The sequence below is a fragment of the Dreissena polymorpha genome, chromosome 5, assembly GCF_020536995.1.
Source record: "Dreissena polymorpha isolate Duluth1 chromosome 5, UMN_Dpol_1.0, whole genome shotgun sequence".
In the NCBI taxonomy this organism is placed as follows: domain Eukaryota; kingdom Metazoa; phylum Mollusca; class Bivalvia; order Myida; family Dreissenidae; genus Dreissena; species Dreissena polymorpha.
The window spans coordinates 104,435,998-104,457,380 of record NC_068359.1 but is presented as its reverse complement, the minus strand read 5'-3'; the positions used below and the strand labels follow the sequence as shown (position 1 = coordinate 104,457,380).

The window sequence follows — 21,383 nt, the reverse complement described above, 5'->3', positions numbered from 1 at the left end:
CCACTACACCACTGCGACCTGGGGTTGGGTTTTAACAATGAATTATTTCTAAATTTATTGTATTATGACATGAATTAACGATATGAGACAGCATAATGTATTAAATTAAAGAAGAAGTTAAAATATATAGTTTTAAGTTTGAAAAAAAAACGTGGCCCCAACCTAATTGCAAAGCAATATTTCAATAAAAATTTCTTGTGTATATTGTGTGTGCTTCGCCGTCTTTTCATGAAAGCAGAGATGCTCTGACGTCACTTCCTTTCCTCTCTTGATCTCGTAGGAGTCACACGTGTATGTAAATCTCTGCAAATTATACATATTTTACGCTTCACTATGTGTGTTTAAATACTGTCAGCAACTAATATTGATAGTTTATGTATTCCTTATAATTATCAAGGAGAATTATGGACATAACTATTCGATTTATATACCAAATCTTAAATAAAGTGGTAAGCTATAAATACCACGAGGTGAATGATTTTATTTGGTAAACATATGAACATTACATAGTTACTACATAATGCAGACAATATAAAATATATTATCACAGCAATATACATAGCAAACCATGGAATGCACACACAATACCAAGGATAACACAAAAAAGAGAAAAATGATTTTCACTTATTTCCATTGTGGTCCTTGTTATTGGTGGCAGTAACCATGAAACAGTCATGTATTAGATTTTAATAATGTATATGTATCAAATATGTACTGTTTAATAAAGTATATTACTGATTAAGAATGAATAAATATAATCACATGTTCATTATTATCACAGAAGTTGCATAAGAAAGTTACACACTGCATAGGTAGTTAATAAACACACTTTGTAGCATACTATAAGTTAAAGAATAATTATGAGATCCTTGCATCTTATTGATCATAAGACTTAAAAATGTTTCACAGTATTTTAACAGAACATAAAATTCATAATAAAAATTATACTATAAAAAGCTATAAAGACTCTAAAAACTGTTTCTTGATGGCACCCTTGAAATTGTTAGGTTTAGGTACATCCCTGATTTTTTGAGGAAGATTGTTCCATAAACAGATACCATTATATGTAAATGTTTTAGAACCAAAACTTCCTACTCTTGGTTTGGAAAAACGACCAGAGTCTTCAAATGTAAAATTTTCAGCAAAATGATCAGATTCTGGCTGAGCTACCATATTAGACCTAGTACAACGATTATGTACGCCAGGTCAATGTTGATAAAGAATGTTAATAGATTCAGGCCTTGTGAATAGTATTTCGAACTGAAAGTTGTGTCAAGACTTTTTAGAAAGTTTACATTCTGCTGTTTGAAATAAACATGATGACCTTCATTCCCAACCACTCCCAAATGAATTGAAATAAAATGAACATACATGTAATATGATATGGTATGGAATAACATAGTCAATATAAATTGCCAACTTAGAGTCTTGTGATGATTTTTGCTTTGGCAGACTCTTGGGGTCAATAGTCCACTCTATCTTTTTAATAGCGAGAGTTCGACACGAATTTCGGTCGCATCACTCCTGAATTTAAATACACACATATTTGTGACTATTATGAAAGAACGTTGCCTAAATAGTATATATTGAGCAAAATATATCGAAATTTACCTGTTAATAAACTATATTTCGAGTTTGTTTCATCCAATATATACTTGTATAGTAAAGGGTTCATGTTATCTCCCTTGAACTGGAGGTTAAATTCAACTATGTAACTGAGTTCGAACACAAAAATTAAGTGTGCAATATGCGCAAAACAGTAAGAAATGAAATTGGAAATAGTATGAAGATGAAGCAAAAAAAGGATTATAACTATTATAACTCGAAATATTAGAATCGACAGTAACGAAATACCCCAAAAGTAATAGGTACGAAATAGCTATGGTACGAAATAACAACAACAACAATGCCAAAATGGCTGCCTTTGAGAAAATGATTGCTCCATGTCTATGATTTTAAATGAAATACAGGTAATTTTTGTGATCTAAGTTCATATTTGTCAAACAACAGGTAGATTTCAGATATATATACACTTGCAAATACTGTAATTCCCATAATAATATTTTAATTATTTTTCGTTATGGTTTTTACAGACCGGAGTTTCAGCGTTCAGATTTATTCTGAACGCGAATTATTTCAGCTAGGAATAACGAAGTAAAATCAGAGTGTTATAGTTCTGTATTCCAAAGATAGAAGATAGAGATTTACCTGTAACTTCTACTTCGTACTTCCTACAGTCAATTGCTGATTATTACATGAAGGCCTATTATAGGCAGATATGGACACTGTCGAGTCCGTTTCCTGGGAAGAAGCAGTACTTGGTGTCTATGCAGGAGATAATGAGAACACTCCCAGTGCTTTCCACAGGCAATTTAACGGTCCCTCAGTGGGGTGCTTGAATTTTGAAATCAGAGTTCGCGGGACGCCTGAAATTTTCTGATCAGTGTTTTCTGACAGTTATTGCAGCTTAAGATCAAAGCGCTACCGACTTCGCCGAAAATGTTGAAAGCCGATTTATGATCCTTTGTCGCTTTACCCAACTAAAGGCGGAGCGTCGTTGTATTAGAAAATCAATATTGGTCACTGAGAGTGCACGCTTTGTATGAGCGACAGCAGTAGGCAGGCAATACCTGCCGTTAAATCATGCAGACGACTCGTGACGTACATGTAATTGCCACAGAAATCTTAGCCAGTTACTTAGAAGACTGATGATGGCAACCGGCCGTAATCCTCGTAGACAACGTGAATTTCATGCATAATTCCGTTAAAACATTTATTCGACTCGTTAAGCGTTTAAACAAATTATCGTTGAATTCATAACGCAACTGTTAATATGTGTTGAACTCTCAAACGGGAATAATTAAATTTGTAATCTGAAACCCATTCCCGTAAGTCGATGTTAACGCGTATTTAATCCGAAACACACTTCCGAATGTAAATGTTACCACAACGTTTAAATATTCTTGCTTCAAATTAGCAGTGCAAATTTATTTTGTATTGAATCTTTTTCTCAATTAAAAAGAGCGCGAAAATTATGCAGCATGTACAACGTCGCGTCATTTGCATAGAAAGCGTGCGTGTATTGAGCGTTTTAACAAGCACACAACACGTCGGGGGATTGACGCATGCAATATTTCATCAAATCTATTAATAGTCACTTAATTTATTTGATACTATAGAAAAATTGCATGGTTTGTGTTAAAGAAGTAATTGAGAGTTTTTATCGTAAATATTTACCAGAAAGTGATTTATAAAAACGGAATAAACGGGATTATCGGGTAATAAATAGAAACTTGAAAAGTAGTAAGTATACAGTAATAGAGTCGGGTTGAAACGGATGTATTGGGGAATCGTTCGAGTCGGGATTTTACTATCTATGCGAGAAAGTTTTAAAACAATTAAACAATATAATATTTTTAAATGATTGGGGGATTTTCTCGAAGAGTCATAGCGCATCAAATGATGTCTTTTGATGCTGTTTTTCTTTGAGTTTTTGACTTGTTAAATTAAAAAAAATCAACGTCAGGAAGGGACGCCCCTCCGGAACTACCCCCATCAGCCCCGGGGCGCCTGACAAAAATCCTGTGGAAAGCACTGGCTCCCCGAGTAGGGAGCGAACCCACGAGCTCCGGATCGCTAGGCGGACACCTCATCCACTTCACCACCGCGACCTTGAATAACTGATGGGTTCCCACCTCCTAATCAACCCCTTAAATGAAATAAAATATGAATTAAGTTTCACAGAACAGAAGTATAGTGTTTTTTTCCTTAAAATTTGCAGTCGGTATTCAGCCCCATTCCCAATGGAAAAAGTGTACATTTTTCCAAATTGAGCCTAAAAATTCCCAATTGAAGCTCAATTGGTTATTGTAAGCTCAGGTTCTACTTAAACGTACCCCAGGTACAGAAAATGTACTATCACGTACCAAGCAAATTGAGACTGGACCAGAGTTTATTCCCGCTCAAAATCCGATGTTTTAAAACACACTAAGGACTACAAAACACTGTTCTCTTTGAACAAAACAGTCATCAACTTTATTTTTGAGTACAAGTTTCCATAATATAGATGCCATTTTTAGCTCATCTATTTTTTGAAAAAATGTTATGAGCTATTGTCATCACCTTGGCGTCGGCGTCCGGTTAAGTTTTGCGTTTAGGTCCACTTTTCTCAGAAAGTATCAATGCTATTGCATTCAAACTTGGTACACTTACTTACTATCATGAGGGGACTGGGCAGGCAAAGTTAGATAAATCTGGCGTGCATTTTGACAGAATTATGTGCCCTTTTTATACTTAGAAAATTGAAAATTTTGGTTAAGTTTTGTGTTTAGGTCCATTTTATTCCTTAAGTATCAAAGCTATTGCTTTCATACTTGCAACACCTACTAACTATCATAAGGGGACTGTGCAGGCAAAGTTATGTAACTCTGACTGGCATTTTGACAGAATTATGTGCCCTTTTTATACTTAGAAAATTGAAAATTTGGTTAAGTTTTGTGTTTAGGTCCACTTTATTCCTACAGTATCAAAGCTATTGCTTTCATACTTGCAACACTTATTAACTATCCTAAGGGGACTGTGCAGGCAAAGTTATGTAACTCTGACTGGCATTTGGACGGAATTATGGGCCCTTTATACTTAGAAAATTGGAAATTTGGTTAAGTTTTGTGTTTTGGTCCACTTTACCCCTAAAGTATCATAGATATTGCTTTCATACTTGGAACACTTGCAAACTATCATAAGGGGACAGTAAAAGGACAAGTTGCATAACTCTGGTTGTCATTTTTACGGAATTATGGCCCTTTTTTGACTTATTAACTTTGAATATATGGTTAAATTTTGTGTTTCAATCCACTTTACTTCTAAAGTATCAAGGCTATTGCTTTCAAACTTCAAATACTTTTATGCTATCATGAGGTTACTGTACCTGGCAAGTGGAATTTTAAATTGACCTTTGAATGACCTTGACTCTCAAGGTCAAATTATTAAATTTTGCTAAAATTGCCATAACTTCTTTATTTATGATTAGATTTGATTGATACTTTGACAAAACAACTCTTACCTGACATACCACAATAGACTCCACCCAAACCATCCCCCACGCCCTCCCCCCCATTTTTTTTTTTTTTTTTTAAGATCATCTCACAAATTACCACCACACCCTCACAATATACCCCCCACGCCACTCCCCCCCCCCCCCCCCCCAATTATTTTTTTTTTAAACGTTTAAAAAACACAAATATTTATTTGTATTTTATTTTTGAAATAGTAGATGAGCGGTCTGCACCCGCAAGGCGGTGCTCTTGTTTAAACAAGTGGCATATATATGAACATAACTTATTTGAAAAAAGGCAAACAATGACCAATTTAGCGTTAGCATTCCCGGGTACATTGCAGTATATTTTCTCTACCCCAGGTACATTTAAGTATTCTTCATAGTACCAGGGGTACATTTAGGTAATGCCTGAGCTGGCAATGACAGATCTAGCCCAATTGACAGGTTTTCAAATAAATTTATTTAGATCTCAACATTTTGTTCCTCTCCCTCCCATCCAGCTCAATAAATTTCACCTTGGTGAATATTATATTGAAAACACTACTATTCTCAATTTTGAAGCATTTGTTAGAAAGTGAAGAACACAAATTTCCCAATTTAAGTCCAAACGCCACAATTTTTTCTAATCCAAAGGGACCTTGCCTCATTCACAAAAAGGTGAGAAAAATCCACTGGTTGAACTAACAATTTTCATTTAAATGTCTTGTACATAGTTGTCAATTAATGTCCATCCATGTAGACAGTGTTGTGTGTCTGGTTCGCCAGGGTTCACACACTGTCAAGTGGCGAATGGGAGCTGAATGTTCTGCTGGACTGGAGGTATATTCCCTTTCCACATCATGGTACATCAACTGGACCCCCTGTGGGTTAGGGCCGTGTATATTCCAGAACCTTCCTAGAGCTGCTAGTACAGCTAGAACTGGGTAGATAAGCCATACACGGAACATACGGTTAAAATGTAATTGTATTAAAGAAATACAGTCCAAACTTATCTTGCTGTCTGCTGCTGTAAGACACCCCCGTCCCCCCAAAAAAATCAGTCTGTATTACAATAGAGTAAAATGGTCACCTGTCATAAGAGGCTGGTATATATCACAACATAAGTCATTTTTGCCTTTGCTAAGCAGGCATGAGAAGGTTCGTTTTTATGATTTGTGTATGACCGAAAATGAATTGTAATAAGAAATTGATTGTACAGAAAACGATTGTGTAAATGGAAAAACGCATTGCATATGATTCTTCGTTTTAGTTGTACCGTTTCCTCCGTAGAGTGTATAATTTGAATTGGTATATTTTGAACTAAGTTTTCAGTATTAATATATATAGACACTGGTTCCAGTAGTTGTCGATATAAAAAGTTACTTTCGTCGTAAAGCTGGGGAAAATGTCTGCTGTTGAATGCAGACGGGATAGGAAACTTTCATTAACAGTGTGTTCGCTCAATATTTAAAAATTCATGCGACCCAAACCGTCAAAAAAAGACGTGACAAGTATACTGTTGTGACGAGTATACCATCAGATTTAATAGCGAAGGCGGTGACAGATTCTTTGTAACATCGTGATTTCCTTTTGTTTGTCGTTTATGGAGAGGGTTTGTCAATGTGAATGTGTTCTGAGAGTCGGTGTTTTTTTTTACACCTCATAAATTATGAAGTATAAGCGGATATTTTGGCTTTGCAAAAGCTGAAAATTTGTAAAAGGCCCTTTTCGGTGAGGGTTCTGTTGTATGAAGCATTTCACGGGCCAAAGATCTGTTTCACAGGCTTCATCTCTCGCATTAACAGTCTTTAATTATTAATTATGTTTTGTTTATAGGCCAATCAGTCGCCGTAAACTGAAAAGATCAAAATGGCTCCAGCTAAGAAGATCGTAAGTACAGATTTATCGTTTGATCTTTCATTTCCTATTCCATGTTAAAAATAAATGAACAAGCTTAGCTGAATACAGAGTAAATATGTACAATATACGTTGTCCCTAAGATTTGAAAAGGCTGGCAAGCTGAGTTGGTACAGCGCTGGATGAAAAATTGAGATGATTTCATGTTTGATTCCAAACCCAGCCCCATGACTAGTGTGGGTATAGGTCATTTAATCATCTCTACAGCCAGGTTTCCCTACCTCTGATTTAAGTAGGGCATTTAGTCAGTTTCTGCCATTAAAATGAGCACTTAGTACTGGTAAAGTGAATTGTTTAAACTGACCGCCATGATTTGACTGAAATACTATGAAACAGGGAAACACCCAACTAATTAAAAACCAAAACTGAAATGACTGATTTGTTGGCGTTGTGTGGTCTGCAGAAGAAGAACACCGAGAACATCAACTCTCGTCTGGCCCTTGTCATGAAGAGCGGCAAGTTTGTGCTGGGATACAAGCAGACGCTGAAGACACTGCGACAGGGCAAGGCCAAGCTGGTCATCATTGCTAACAACACCCCTCCTCTCAGGTATGAGCCCCCATCACACCCTGTTATGGTAGCAGCACCAAATTTGGCATGGTTAAGGCTAAAAATTAGCATCTTATTTCTCATTGTAACTTTTATTTCGTAAACATTCATAAAACAGCCCTGATTAAGAATTATGGCCTGTCGTTTTTTTAAGACAATGTACTTTCAGGCTTTGCCTTGCTTAGGAATACAGTTGGTTGGTGTATAACGGATAGCTAAGGACTTCGAGTCTCATTTCAATGTAAACACCATGCATTCAGTAATTAAACAATTAAACCTCGAAAGACAAATGTCTTTCCTATTGAAACATGCCAGCGGTTTTAAATTTCCGAAAAAATATTATTTGTTTACAGCGCGAATTTCATGGTACACTGATTCAGCCATTACCGGATCGCTTAGGTCTTTATCGAATTACATGTGGTATCGTGTTATTTCTTGAAATTTGACACAGCATTTGTAAAAAAATAATTGCAACATATGTACATTTCCAGAAAGGAAATTCATTTCTGCGTTTAATAAGACCAAGTTCATGGAAATCGCTGCACAATTGATGAAGTAATGGCTGTTCAAAGCGATGCACCCTATCTTTGGGTCATTTTGAGTTGAATACCTTGTTATATATATAGATTTGATAGTGAAAAATATGTTTTCAGAGAAATCGATTTTTCGTTAAAATTTGATTATTTTTCATTAAAAATGATGTTTTCACTAATTAATATCATAGCCACACGCTAACCACATGTGTATTGGACAACTTCAATTGAGTTTATATTTATTTGAGACAATCCCCACATTCCTGAATATGGGTCACCACATGTCCGTTATTCACAAAATCCCGAGTTGCAGCTTTCATGCTTATTATGCCCCTCTTCGAAGAAGAGGGGGTATATTGCTTTGCACATGTCGGTCGGTCTGTCGGTCCGTCCACCAGGTGGTTTCCGGATGATAACTCAAGAACGCTTGGGCCTAGGATCATGAAACTTTATAGGTACATTGATCATGACTCACAGATGACCCCTATTGATTTTGAGGTCACTAGGTCAAAGGTCAAGGTGACCCGAAATAGTAAAATGGTTTCCGGATGATAACTCAAGAACGCTTAGGCCTAGGATCATGAAACTTCGTAGGTAGATTGATAATGGCTGGCAGATGACCCCTATTCAGTATTGATTTTCAGGTCACTAGGTACAAGGTCAAGGTCACGGTGACCCGAAATAGTAAAATGGTTTCCGGATGATAACTCAAGAACGCTTACGCCTAGGATCATGAAACTTCATAGGTACATTAATCATGACTTGCAGATGACCCCTATTGATTTTCAGGTCTCAAGGTCAAAGGTCAAGGTCACGGTGACCCGAAATAGTAAAATGGTTTCCGGATGATAACTCAAGAACGCTTACGCTATCATGAAACTTGATAGGTAGATTGATCATGACTTGCAGTTGACCCCTATTGATTTTCAGGTCACTATATCAAAGGTCACGGTGACCTGAAATAGTAAAATGGTTTCCGGATAATAACTCAAGAACGCTAATGGCTACGATCATAAAACTTCATAGGTACATTGATCATGACTCGCAGATGACCCCTATTAATTTTGAGGTCACTAGGTCAAAGGTCAAGGTCATGGTGACCAGAAATAGTAAAATGGTTTCCGGATGATAACTCAAGAACGCTTATGCCTAGGATCATGAAACTTCATAGGTACATTGATCATGACTCGCAGATGACCCCTATCGATTTTGAGGTCACTAGGTCAAAGGTCAAGTTCAAGGTGACCCGAAATTGTAAAATGGTTTCCGGATGATAACTGAAGAACGCTTATTCCTAGGATCATGAAACTTGATAGGTAGATTGATCATGACTCGCAGATGACCCCTATTAATTTTCAGGTCACTAGGTCAAAGGTCAAGGTCACGGTGACCCGAAATAGTAAAATGGTTTCCGGATGATAACTCAAGAACGCTTATGGCTAGGATCATGAAACTTCATAGGTACATTGATCATGACTGGCAGATGACCCCTATTGATTTTCAGGTCACTAGGTCAAAGGTCAAGGTGACAAAAAACATATTCACACAATGGCTGTCACTACAAGGGAGAGCCCATATGGGGGGCATGCATGTTTTACAAACAGCCCTTGTTTTATATGGTATGCATCAATTTGGTTTCTGAGCATTCTTACTTTTGTAAAGGACACATAATACTAAAATATTACAGCAATGAACATTATGTTTACCAGAGCTCCAGTTAAGGGTCGTATTTTCGTATTTACGAATTATTTTCAAGTCCGTTACGTATTTATTTTAAAATCTTGTCGTACCATTAAGAATTACAAAATCAAGTTACGAATATTATTTTTACATCGGTTCGTATCGATTTTTATTGAGTTCTTTTCCCGTATTAAAGATCTTTGCGGTGCTTATTTAGAATGGTTATCGGGTTTGTTTAACAAAGCGCAATTTTTTCCAATAAAAGCGGCGTATACAGTCTATCTGTCAAAAACAATGGCGGCGCCCAGAGAGCGTCCTAAAAAACTGCAAAGCGTCCAAAAACACGCTTTTAACATATTGTATGCAAAGTGAGCTGAAGTTAAATGTTTAGAAAGACATTATAGAAAAGATCGTATACGATGCTGTATGTTCAGTTTCCGACACAGTCGGAAAAGCTACACAAAAACGCGACACGACGGGTCCAAACTTAAACACACAAAAAATCATTGAACGAGTGGAAGGGACAAGTCCCGTGGCTAATTGTTGAAAAGATTGAAGGGGAGACCCGTTTTAATTGTGAAATATGTAAACATTCATCTAAGGCATGCAATCTAAGCACAGTTTGGGCATATGAAGGTATTTGAAAAATAAAATTGTATAATACTGAAAAGACACTGTTGAACTCGTATAAATAAAGTTGCTAGTATGTTTATTTTGATTATTTTTCATGAAAATAACCATTATTATTTATTTTTAGGTCATTTATAAAAAATAAGAATTATTTTCCAAAACTTAGTAGTAACGTCAAGAATAAAATTTCAGAGTTAAGAATTCTTTTTGAAAATCTGGTAGTAATTTAAGAATTTCACTAAACCTTATCTGGAGCTCTGGTTTACCAAACAAAATCAGCAAAATTCAAGAAACCATTCGTCTGCACTTTTCCTTTCGTCACAAAAACGGTGCGTACATAATGTGACCTTGTTTTGCTTTCGAAAAAAACAAACAGTTGTAAACATTGACACACATCAACAAAAACATGAATCGACTTAACAACGATAGGCTTTTTGTATTCAATTGATAGAAAACTATAAATCTTAACATAAATAAAAGTTTTTTGCAAAAAACGTTTAACCTATCCGTTACTCACTAAAATCCGCTATACACCAATCGACTGTTCTGTGTGAAGAATAAGTCAATTTAGTATGTGGTCTTGTGGCCCATTGAGTAGCACATAGTGAATTCTTATGAAGAAAATGGCAATTTTGTATTTGCTTGGATTACCTCCTTTTCAAGGTCTTAATCACTTGGATTTGTCTTGAAACTAATGTTTCCAGACAGATACAACATTAATATTGTACTGAAACACAAAAGTAATTGCCCTCTAGCATTTGCATAATTAATCTTGAATAATAATTAAACCCAAACAGAGATATTAATTGTTTGCTTGAATATGTATGTTTGGTTTTGACTTCGGAGCTGGTAAATATGCCGGTTAAGATGAAGTCATTTGTACTGATGTGTTTGCTTTCTGTCTGAAGTAACCAGACTGAGAGATGGAGTGTGGATTGAGTATCGGTAGGTGTACTGACATCGCTACTTAGTTTGTGAATGACAGCAGGGTAATACTCACGCATGGATTTGGTTGTATTTGATGTTAAGTGTTGCTTATAAATTGCTCTGGATAAGTTGTTGATGGTAAAATACTCTTCATTTTTCAGCCAGAAATTCTTAGATTTCAATAGCTTCCTGGAATTGTATTTGTTTTTGTACATAAAGCCTTTTAAAAGTTATTTATTATTATGCCAATATACAACATTTATATAATTAATATATGGGGGGGGCAATTTGCTTTAAAAAGTTTGTTTTTTGAGTTTTATTTTCAGAAAAATTGTGTCTTCTAATATTTATGGCATTATTCAGTGATAATTTAGGGCTTATTTTAGGCTGAAATTAGGCCCATTTCTCTGCTCAGAAGAATACTTGTTTCCTCCTCAAATGACTAAAAATCCTCTTGTGGCGTTAACTTTATTTGAAAAAAGTTTGCCTAATTTGGAAAGAAAATGAATTTGGTCATTTTTGAAAACAATAGTACTGGCTATTTTCATCAATCCAAGATTGAGCATAATATAATTTAGCATTTGGATCAAAGTATTTTATAAATGTTTTAAAATAAGGAAGAATAGAAACATATAATCATTCATATTTAAAAAATTAAATTCCTCTTTCTGCCAGCTTTCCGTCTAAAGATAAAAAGAAACACTGTTATTGCAGAAATGATTAGATTCCTTACTAGTTAAGAGCATGTTTCCCCGATATGACTGGTACTGTATACATTTTGTTATTGTCATAATAAGTTAGGAAACCCACTTCATATTTGTTTCTTGAACCTTACTATGAATTACGCACAACCTTGTATTATGCGCACCAACAATTAAAATAAAAATATTTGGATATAAAACAGTGGGTGTAGAGGTAAAGTATATTTGATGTCCCTTGATTCTTCAGCGTACTTGTGTGTTTATAGGAAGAGTGAGATTGAGTACTATGCCATGTTGGCCAAGACCGGCGTCCACCACTACACTGGTAACAACATTGAGCTGGGCACCGCTTGCGGTAGATACTTCAGAGTGTGCACCCTCAGCATTACTGACCCAGGTATGAGGTAGCCTTGTAGTACAAGATCTGTAGTGTGCACCCTCAGCATTACTGACCCAGGTATGAGGTAGCCTTGTAGTACAAGATCTGTAGTGTGCACCCTCAGCATTACTGACCCAGGTATTAGGTAGCCTTGTAGTACAAGATCTGTAGTGTGCACCCTCAGCATTACTGACCCAGGTATGAGGTAGCTTTGTAGTACAAGATCTGTAGTGTGCACCCTCAGCATTTCTGACCCAGGTATAAGGTAGCTTTGTAGTACAAGATCTGTAGTGTGCACCCTCAGCATTACTGACCCAGGTATGAGGTAGCCTTGTAGTACAAAATCTGTAGTGTGCACCCTCAGCATTACTGACCCAGGTATGAGGTAGCCTTGTAGTACAAGATCTGTAGTGTGCTCCCTCAGCATTACTGACCCAGGTATGAGGTAGCCTTGTAGTACAAGATCTGTAGTGTGTACCCTCAGCATTACTGACCCAGGTATGAGGTAGCCTTGTAGTACAAGATCTGTAGTGTGCACCCTCAGCATTACTGACCCAGGTATGAGGTAGCCTTGTAGTACAAGATCTGTAGTGTGCACCCTCAGCATTACTGACCCAGGTATGAGGTAGCCTTGTAGTACAAGATCTATAGTGTGCACCCTCAGCATTACTGACCCAGGTATGAGGTAGCTTTGTAGTACAAGATCTGTAGTGTGCACCCTCAGCATTACTGACCCAGGTATGAGGTAGCCTTGTAGTACAAGATCTGTAGTGTGCACCCTCAGCATTACTGACCCAGGTATGAGGTAGCTTTGTAGTACAAGATCTGTAGTGTGCACCCTCAGCATTACTGACCCAGGTATGAGGTAGCCTTGTAGTACAAGATCTGTAGTGTGCACCCTCAGCATTACTGACCCAGGTATGAGGTAGCCTTGTAGTACAAGATCTGTAGTGTGCACCCTCAGCATTACTGACCCAGGTATGAGGTAGCCTTGTAGTACAAGATCTGTAGTGTGCACCCTCAGCATTACTGACCCAGGTATGAGGTAGCCTTGTAGTACAAGATCTGTAGTGTGCACCCTCAGCATTACTGACCCAGGTATGAGGTAGCTTTGTAGTACAAGATCTGTAGTGTGCACCCTCAGCATTACTGACCCAGGTATTAGGTAGCCTTGTAGTACAAGATCTGTAGTGTGCACCCTCAGCATTACTGACCCAGGTATGAGGTAGCCTTGTAGTACAAGATCTGTAGTGTGCACCCTCAGCATTACTGACCCAGGTATGAGGTAGCTTTGTAGTACAAGATCTTCATAAGCAGCTCTCATAACATCCACATTACAACACTGAACATTGATCATTGTCTTAACAATCAGGACTGGGGCTTTTCCTTTAAGCTGATTTCCTTGTTGTGAGTGTCAAGATTGATTGCCTTGAATTGATCTGTCTGTATAGTTAGGACTTTTTGAAACCATTTAGGGGAGGAGGGGAGTAGTTTGATTTACAAGTTAATCATAATCACAACCATGAAAATGACACTCTGTGTTTTAAGTTGCAATTGAGTGCCTGTCATTGAAATAATGAGCTTTGGCTTATCAAATCCAGACTCTTGATTTTTTTCTTGAAAACAAGAAAATATTACACAGGGTGCAGGATCACGTGACTGTGGGGTTCCCAATTAAACGTTAATGGATGTAAACAGACCGGTAAAACAATTTTTCTTAAGAATTTCAACTTTTGCATAAAGACAGATTGTTTTGCTGCTTATAGCAATGTGAAAAATATCTGAATTACTTTATTTAAAGTAAACATGTGTTCTTGTTCAAAAATTATATTTTTTTACTGCATTCATGTGTACGGTCATACTTAAACCAACGTGAAATTTTGTCACCGATTTCAGACGTATTCAGGGTTTTATTCTTATACCTTAAGATATAGGCACAAACTGCTCTTAATGTTTTTGCTAATGTATTTCAATAATTTGAGATATTTGCAAAAATAAAGTCCTCAACAGAGTGTTTACATTCTGTCCAGCCCCTAAAACCCCTGTTGATTCTGCACCCTGTACTCGCTGCCCCTCTATCCATCTGATCAGGCCACACTTGATATTTGTGGTACTTCCAATCACTGGTTTAGCCAACATTTACTGACTTGTAGTCTTAATGTGTTTCAGGTGATTCCGACATTATCCGCAACATGCCATCCGAACAACAGACAGCATAGGCGTCTCGCAGCCCCAAATTTACGTGTATTCTGTACAATAAACGTGCGGCAGCATTTATGTGTTTGGTTTTGCCTTTCTCGTCTTGAGAATGAATCTTGTCAGGCAGAGGTGTTAAGAAATTGACATGAGAAAGCATTGGTTATACTGTTACTTTGCTGTTTATTGTCCCCTTTCGGTGAAACCGGAGGGTACTTATGAATGCGCGCTGTGAGTCTATCACACTTTTCTGGATCCTGCGATAACTTTAAAAGTTCTTCATATTTTTTTCCATGAAACTTGAAACATGGATAGATGGCAATATGGACATTATGCACGTCATTTCAGGCCAACACTTGTAGTCGTCATGTTCCGGACGTACACGGTCTTGTGCTCCGTGTAGGAGATGCGGAGCAGTCTTCTGCGACATTTATGTTCAAATGTCTGTATCCTGCGTATTTTGTCCGCCGTCGTAGAGTAGGATGGAGACTACGAGGGACTTGTAGAGGCTGTACCTGCTTTGAACTGATTGTCCACAACCTGCTTAGTCTGGAAATCGCTGCGGTCGTCGTGTTTATTCTCATTCGGACATCGGCAGGTACCATCCTTTGACAGGGTTGCGTCCAAGTACTTGAAGCTAGTCTCTACTTCTAGCATCTCGCCCATAACTTGACGAAAAAAAATCAATGGACCGAAACGACATACTTCATCTGTTAGTAATGTAGGGAGACTCGCACACCAAATATCGGGTCAATATAGTAAAGCGTTTTGAAAATAAGTCCGGAAAATGAAATGCCAGACAGACGGACGCACAGTCCAACTGCTATATGCCATCCTACCGGGGACTTCAAAACCAGCTCAATATCTGAAAGAGTTGCTAAAAAAAACTCCGGAAAACAGTTAATGTAGAGAAAGTGTTGAAGTCCAAGGCCCCTTGCATCGCCAAATATCAATAGACCGGAACGAATTTAACTTCATATCTAGGTCATGAAGGTAGACTCGCATACCAAAAAAATAGCTCAATATCTGAAAGCGTTGCGTAAAAAACCCTCCGGAAAACGGTTATTATATAGAAATTTTCTAATTGCAATCTTATGTAGGAGATGTAAACGATTGTGATGGTTTTATCTGTGTTGATGATAGTGAAAGTAAATAGAGAATACTAGGTCGGTGCCGAATAAAGCAAAGTTTATTTTGCGAGGCTTAGAAAATCTGAACCATGAGCCTTCATGGTGATGTCTGCACTGGTTTTGGTCGTGCTGTTCACCATGATCTTCGACTTCTCCGTGCTGACCTCCATCTCGTATGCTCCGCTCTTTTTCATAGTCTGTTGGTGAAGTTCACTTTAAGACATGGTATACTAACTTTATTTTCAACAACATAATTATTTGTATACAATGTCAGTCATACACAAACTAAAGGTCATCTGAAATCATGTCATCTTCACTATTGGAGTCAAACTACAGTCAGTCAACCAATTCCGGCTCATAGCCTGTATATGGGACCTTTTTCGGGCGGTACAAGTGAGACCGGTTTTCATGCAGGTACGGTGTAGACGTGATCTAAGTGAGATTCGTGAAGATCCCGGTGAATCTCCGTGCAACACAAAACGCATAGTTGTACATGGTAAGGGAACCCTAAAATGATACAAATCATCAATAAAAGCTTTAATGATTTTTTTTTATAGAAAACCTTTTATATAAATGATTGATTAATCATACATCATCTTATTGTTTTATTTCATTCTACTTATTGAAATGTTTTGAAGTTATTGGAAAAATAATTCCCGATTTTTTTTCTCCCTAGCCTGATTAGGGATTTCTAGTTTGTAATTTGATAAACCTTTCGACCGCCCCGTTTAGTGTCAGCCCTAAACCCATGTAATTTCTTAATTCATTTCATAAATAAAATCATTTGTCGCGCGCATATTCCAGAGGTCCAGTCGTATCATGAAGGCATCCACTTTCCATATTGGTCAGAGACTCGAACATACCTACCCCAAATTGTTAGTTCACTGTCAGCTCTGTATACTATATATATTAGTATACCTGTACACATGGGGCATGCGAGAATGGCTTTGCGGACCGTGCATGAGTCACAAAGTTTGTCCTCTGGCTTCACGACTGTCACGTGCTGCTTGCAGTGCGGGTGGAACCACTTGTGGCACGGCGGGCACAAAGTCACCTCACCTGCACGAGGGAAAATAACAGAGTTCAGAGTCACAGCCTACTCCGAACACAATGAAGTACTTCAAAACAACATGTAACGGTCGTAATAGCGTGTTTAAGTTTGACTATGCAACGGTTACTTCATGTTCAGAAAAATATCGCTATGTACACACTTAGAGGACAGAAGGACGGATAAATGGATCGACGGATTTTCAAACTATTTATATATTCTTTACATCAATTCTCATTTGGATTTTCACACTTTTTATTTGTTCATTACATCCACGGTATCCATATTGGAATAAATTGACTGTATGAAAGCTCTTTGTGAATAAAAACGATGTAAATACAAATAATGCGGCATTACCAATCGGCTTGATTTTCAGTAAAAGACAGCTATTTGAATGAACAAATGCCATTATACTTTTAATATCAACTGTCGATAGAAAATACAATTACTTGAACAATTAAATTTATTTAATATACCAGGTGTATTTGAGCAATATATATCCTTATAACATGCGATTTCTGAAAGGTAGCATATGCGTCCAGATTTAAACCCGATAATAAATAACAAAGAATGTCTATCTTTAATCATGTCATTAACTTCAAACTGCAGGTAGGACATCTTAATAAATCATATATTAAGTAAAATGAATCCGTTACGACATTGTTCATGTCTTTACTTCAATGATCATACCTTTAAGTTAAATGCACGAGTGAAAAATACGTCATTAAGTAAAATAATTGACGTTTAAAGAGACAAATCATAAAGTGAGAAAGGTATCGCTAGAAATCGCATATTTTTCCCCATCCTTTATTTACAATCGATACATACCAAACAGGAACGTCTGACATTTTACAATATCAGTAGAAGGGTAAGACGCGTAGCAGCGGCGACAGCTCAAACGTCCGTGTTTCGGCATTATTGACTTATAACTAATTACGTCATTTCCGTACTAGTTTAATGACGTCAAAGACGCCGATTTTTCGCGCTTTATATCGCAGTTCCGGTCCTGTTTGTTCTAATAATTTATCTATGCCGTTTAAGAGCGAAGTATAAAGTGCAAATGGCTTAACAAGATGTTGCCTTCAACTCTTTGCACGATCTTGATGTACGCACTGCTCCACTTGCGTGAGTAGTAGAGCAAAGTCGGGTAATTTCGACACCTCAAGAGTAAAATTTTATTTAGTCCTGATATGTCGAAATTACCCTCCAAGTACCCAAACTTAATGCAAAACACCGTTTTGACTTGTAAATATTTGCCAACGAACCTTATCATCGTTGCCGGCATAACTCAAAACTTCAAGCGATTTAACTAAACGCGGCGGAGTGTAATTTCGACAGTTAGCGGCTAATTTCGACATTTGTATTTGTATTAATTTTCAACAACTGTTCTTATCAGTTATTTACATTTTATCTCTCAATTAATAGAATGTCACGATCTCTTTAATGTCTAGTGTTAATTATGTTGCGGTGGTTTAGCGGATGCGGTGTCCGCCTAGCGATCAGGAGTTCGTTGGTTCGATCCCTACTCGGGGACATTGCTCATTATCATCTCCATAGACACCACGTACTGGTTCTTCCCAGTAAACGGATTCTATAGTGTCTCAATATGTCGATGGCTTTTGATGCAATCGGGCTTAAATAAATAGGATTATACTAATAAAAAAAACAATTTCAAAATCTTTACATAGCTCTTATTTTTAAATAATCGGCTTGAAAAAAATATAGAAAGAGCTTAATATATACAGTACAGCCCACACCGAACCAACATAATCCTCAGTCACGCCACGGCCAGAATCGTTAGTACTCTGCGGCCGCGTCGTGTGTTCTCGAGGCGTATCGCCGAGGCACGCGGCATCGATCCGCGCAACGACGCCGATTATACATGTATAGCCTCGCGTACTTTCTAGGAATAAATCCGCCGCATACGTACGCTGCGGATTGAGTGAAAAGATATACAACTACATGTACGTTTGCGTAGCAAAGAAACCGTGATTTACGCTACTTTCATGGTTATTATTTCACGTTTTTATAAGCGATATGGCACGTAGATTTCTAATTCGCTTTAACAAATTATCGTTGAATTAATTACGCACAACGGTAAATGTTTCGTTCGATTCTCAAATGAGCATTATTAAATTTGTACTCCGAAACACGCTTCAGAATGTTAATGCTAACGCGACATTAACACATTCTAGCCTCAATTAAACATTCTTAAAATATCTTTTGTCTCAATTAAAAGCGCGCGAAAATTATGCAGACATGTAGAACGTCTCATGGAAAGTGTGGGTGTATTTTGGGTTGTATAAAACCATGAACATCACGTCAGGCGATTTACGCGTGTTTAGTGGGGAAAAAACCCGCCCGATTAGACGTTATTTCATCACATCTTTAAATAGTAACAATTGCCATAAGGTATTTGAAAAATGGCGAATGTCTGTGTTTCTTGAGCACTTTTATCGTAAATATTTACCAGAATTTGCTTTAAAACTGGAACATACGGGATTATCGGGTAATGAGTAGCGATATGAACTGTTTAATATGAACAAAAAGAAACGAGTTTATATACGCATATTCAAACAATAGTTATAATAAGCTGATAATGAACAAAACAACAATTAAGTCTTGATTATTGATGTGGCTTCATACTGCTAATATTGTCTCGGCATCGACTCGTTGCGCCTTTACTCCGCGGATCGCGAAACATGTTTGTTCCGCCCGGGCTGTACTGTATATATATATCCAATAAGCTGAGTCAACAACAATTTAAAGAGTAATTCTATTTAACGAATCTATCTTGCAATGTGTCCACTTTCTCAATGGTATCGTATACAAATGGGTATGCTTTTTCAAAAATCTTGTATCAAAATGGGTCTACTTTATCAGAGTTCCGGTATAAAAATGGGTCACATTTCGGAAGTCTCAGCGGGACACCCCTACTCTAAAATTTGGGAAGTTACCCCCCCCCCCCCCCCCCCCCGGGATGTTCGTATTTAAAATGACTCACCTACATGCAAACAGCGAGACGCTTGATTGAGCGATGTTATCTGGTGACGTCACAACACCAACTACGTCACATTTTACAACGAAATCATACGAGATAATGATGATTTAAGACTAGTCTGATAAATATTGTGAAAAGTGTCGAAATTATACAGCTGTCGGAATTACATGACATTGCGCTATTACTTTATGCATAATCTATATGATTATTGGCAATAATTGCTCCGGACAAAGCAGTTAAAAGCAGTGTTCGGAATCAGATTTCAAAATGTTAGTGAATATAGTATGATAAATCCAACAAAAACACACCGCTTTCTTTCCTTTTTTATCAACGTTTCGGCTTACGCCTTTATCAGGATAACACAAATAATAACAGAAAGCGGATGTTACGTCATTGACTTAACGTACTTTCGGATTCAATAATGCACTTTCCTATAAAATCATAAATAAAGATACTGCGAACTGCACAGGCTAATCTGGGACGACACTTTACGCACATACATTATGCCCAGTTTACTCAGAACGCGACACAATTAATCTATGAAGCACAACGGTATATGCGTATGTTTTAAAATTAGTAAGTTTTTCATTTTATATTTAATCCACTTTAATTGTGTTATTAATATTGTTTGTAAACGTTTAAACACAAATGGTTCAGACGGATAATTGGTGTTGTTAAAACATGCGCATGTGAACTTAAAATGACTTTTTTTCGGCGTAAGCTGTATTTAATACAGCTTTTCACCCTGACTTGAACTTTGTAAGTGTCCAATAATATTCAAATAAAATTTCCCGCGGCTAGGTACGAATGAATACACTTCATTTATTCCATTGGCTGATTTGAGTATAACACCTGAACATTGGAAACATATCCGCGTCTTTGTAACACTGTTTTACTGCATGAAACAATATTATCTCTAATGAAAAGGCTCAATAGATAGAACAGTTTTACAATCAATTTTCGACATAAATACAGTTTGTGCGTTCACCTTTTATTTTCAGAGAATTACCAGCGCAAAAGCGTTTATACTAAAGGCTATATTCTCATATTTAGTACTTACTTGCATTGCATTTCAACCCGCGAGGTTTCGGGTCAATTCGCGGCCAGTGTGTGAAAGTCAGAGTTTATATACAGTTCATCACCGGAGTTCGCAGAAGGGGTTGCGATCTTTTCATTGAAGGAAAAAAATGGAATCTATGCTATTTTTGTCTGATGGAGTAAATAGTTCGTTTAGTCGCTTTGTCGATATATCAATATTTTAGGCACAGCTGTTGCCTTGGTCTTGTACAGTTGGCGTAAACAAGCCGTCGTTTCAGCAGCAGAATTGTTACCTAACTTTAATGCATTGCATTCCAATCCGCAAGGTATCAAGGTCAGTTTGCGGTCAGTTGCAGAAATCTTTATATAAACGTCGTCTCGTAAACTTTGTGCACTTGAAGTCTGTTTTGATCAGAAAGATACTAAATAAAGATATTCGGCGATATTATTGTGGTATGTCAATCATCGATTTTTAATATGTTTTCAACATTTGCATGATAAGGACGAATTTTGATAAAATTAATTAGAAATATTTATCCATTTAGACCAGTTTATTAAGCATGAACACAATAATTCACTATACTATAATTATGCAATTAAATAAGATTCGAGTATTGAC

The 21,383-nt window shown here is 37.1% G+C and overlaps 2 protein-coding genes and 1 non-coding gene across 33 annotated transcripts; 2 read left to right on the top strand and 1 right to left on the bottom strand.

Annotated features, from left to right (window-relative positions):
- The first annotated feature begins 210 nt into the window (after positions 1-210).
- On the top strand, positions 211-14,624 carry LOC127832396 (60S ribosomal protein L30-like). Of its 31 annotated transcripts, none has more exons than XR_008026854.1 (7): positions 211-291; positions 6,872-6,925; positions 7,356-7,501; positions 12,239-12,436; positions 12,737-12,796; positions 13,337-13,456; positions 13,517-14,624. XR_008026854.1 is itself a non-coding variant. In XM_052357864.1 (5 exons), exons 2-5 carry the CDS (start codon positions 6,905-6,907, stop codon positions 14,568-14,570), a joined length of 348 nt encoding a protein of 115 aa, XP_052213824.1. In that variant the 5' UTR covers positions 211-291; positions 6,872-6,904; the 3' UTR covers positions 14,571-14,624. The 31 variants fall into 31 exon arrangements, 1 of the variants encoding a protein (XP_052213824.1); XR_008026851.1 differs by having other exon boundaries at positions 13,277-13,456; XR_008026848.1 differs by having other exon boundaries at positions 13,217-13,456.
- On the top strand, positions 5,787-6,005 carry LOC127832865 (small nucleolar RNA SNORA73 family). The gene has a single exon (XR_008027203.1). It is a non-coding gene; the product is annotated as a small nucleolar RNA SNORA73 family (small nucleolar RNA).
- A 1,274-nt stretch (positions 14,625-15,898) lies between the features above and the next one.
- On the bottom strand, positions 15,899-17,681 carry LOC127832397 (uncharacterized). Its single transcript, XM_052357865.1, has 3 exons — positions 17,554-17,681; positions 16,596-16,736; positions 15,899-16,184 (listed from the first exon to the last, which is right to left on the bottom strand). The coding sequence occupies exons 1-3, from the start codon at positions 17,639-17,641 to the stop codon at positions 16,084-16,086; spliced, it is 330 nt and encodes a 109-aa protein (XP_052213825.1). The 5' UTR covers positions 17,642-17,681; the 3' UTR covers positions 15,899-16,083.
- Positions 17,682-21,383: the final 3,702 nt, after the last annotated feature.

What these genes read in the sequence shown, in the direction of transcription:
- LOC127832396 (XM_052357864.1), top strand. Translation starts at nt 6,905, where the DNA reads ATGGCTCCAGCTAAGAAGATC. An exon ending in TGGCTCCAGCTAAGAAGATC is followed by an intron (nt 6,926 to 7,355) that starts GTAAGTACAGAT and finishes TGTGGTCTGCAG; the next exon opens with AAGAAGAACACCGAGAACAT. An exon ending in AACAACACCCCTCCTCTCAG is followed by an intron (nt 7,502 to 12,238) that starts GTATGAGCCCCC and finishes GTGTGTTTATAG; the next exon opens with GAAGAGTGAGATTGAGTACT.
- LOC127832397 (XM_052357865.1), bottom strand. Translation starts at nt 17,641, where the DNA reads ATGCCGAAACACGGACGTTTGAGCTGTCGCCGCTGCTACGCGTCTTAC. An exon ending in ATGTCAGACGTTCCTGTTTG is followed by an intron (nt 16,737 to 17,553) that starts GTATGTATCGAT and finishes TCCCTCGTGCAG; the next exon opens with GTGAGGTGACTTTGTGCCCG. An exon ending in CGCATGCCCCATGTGTACAG is followed by an intron (nt 16,185 to 16,595) that starts GTATACTAATAT and finishes GTATCATTTTAG; the next exon opens with GGTTCCCTTACCATGTACAA.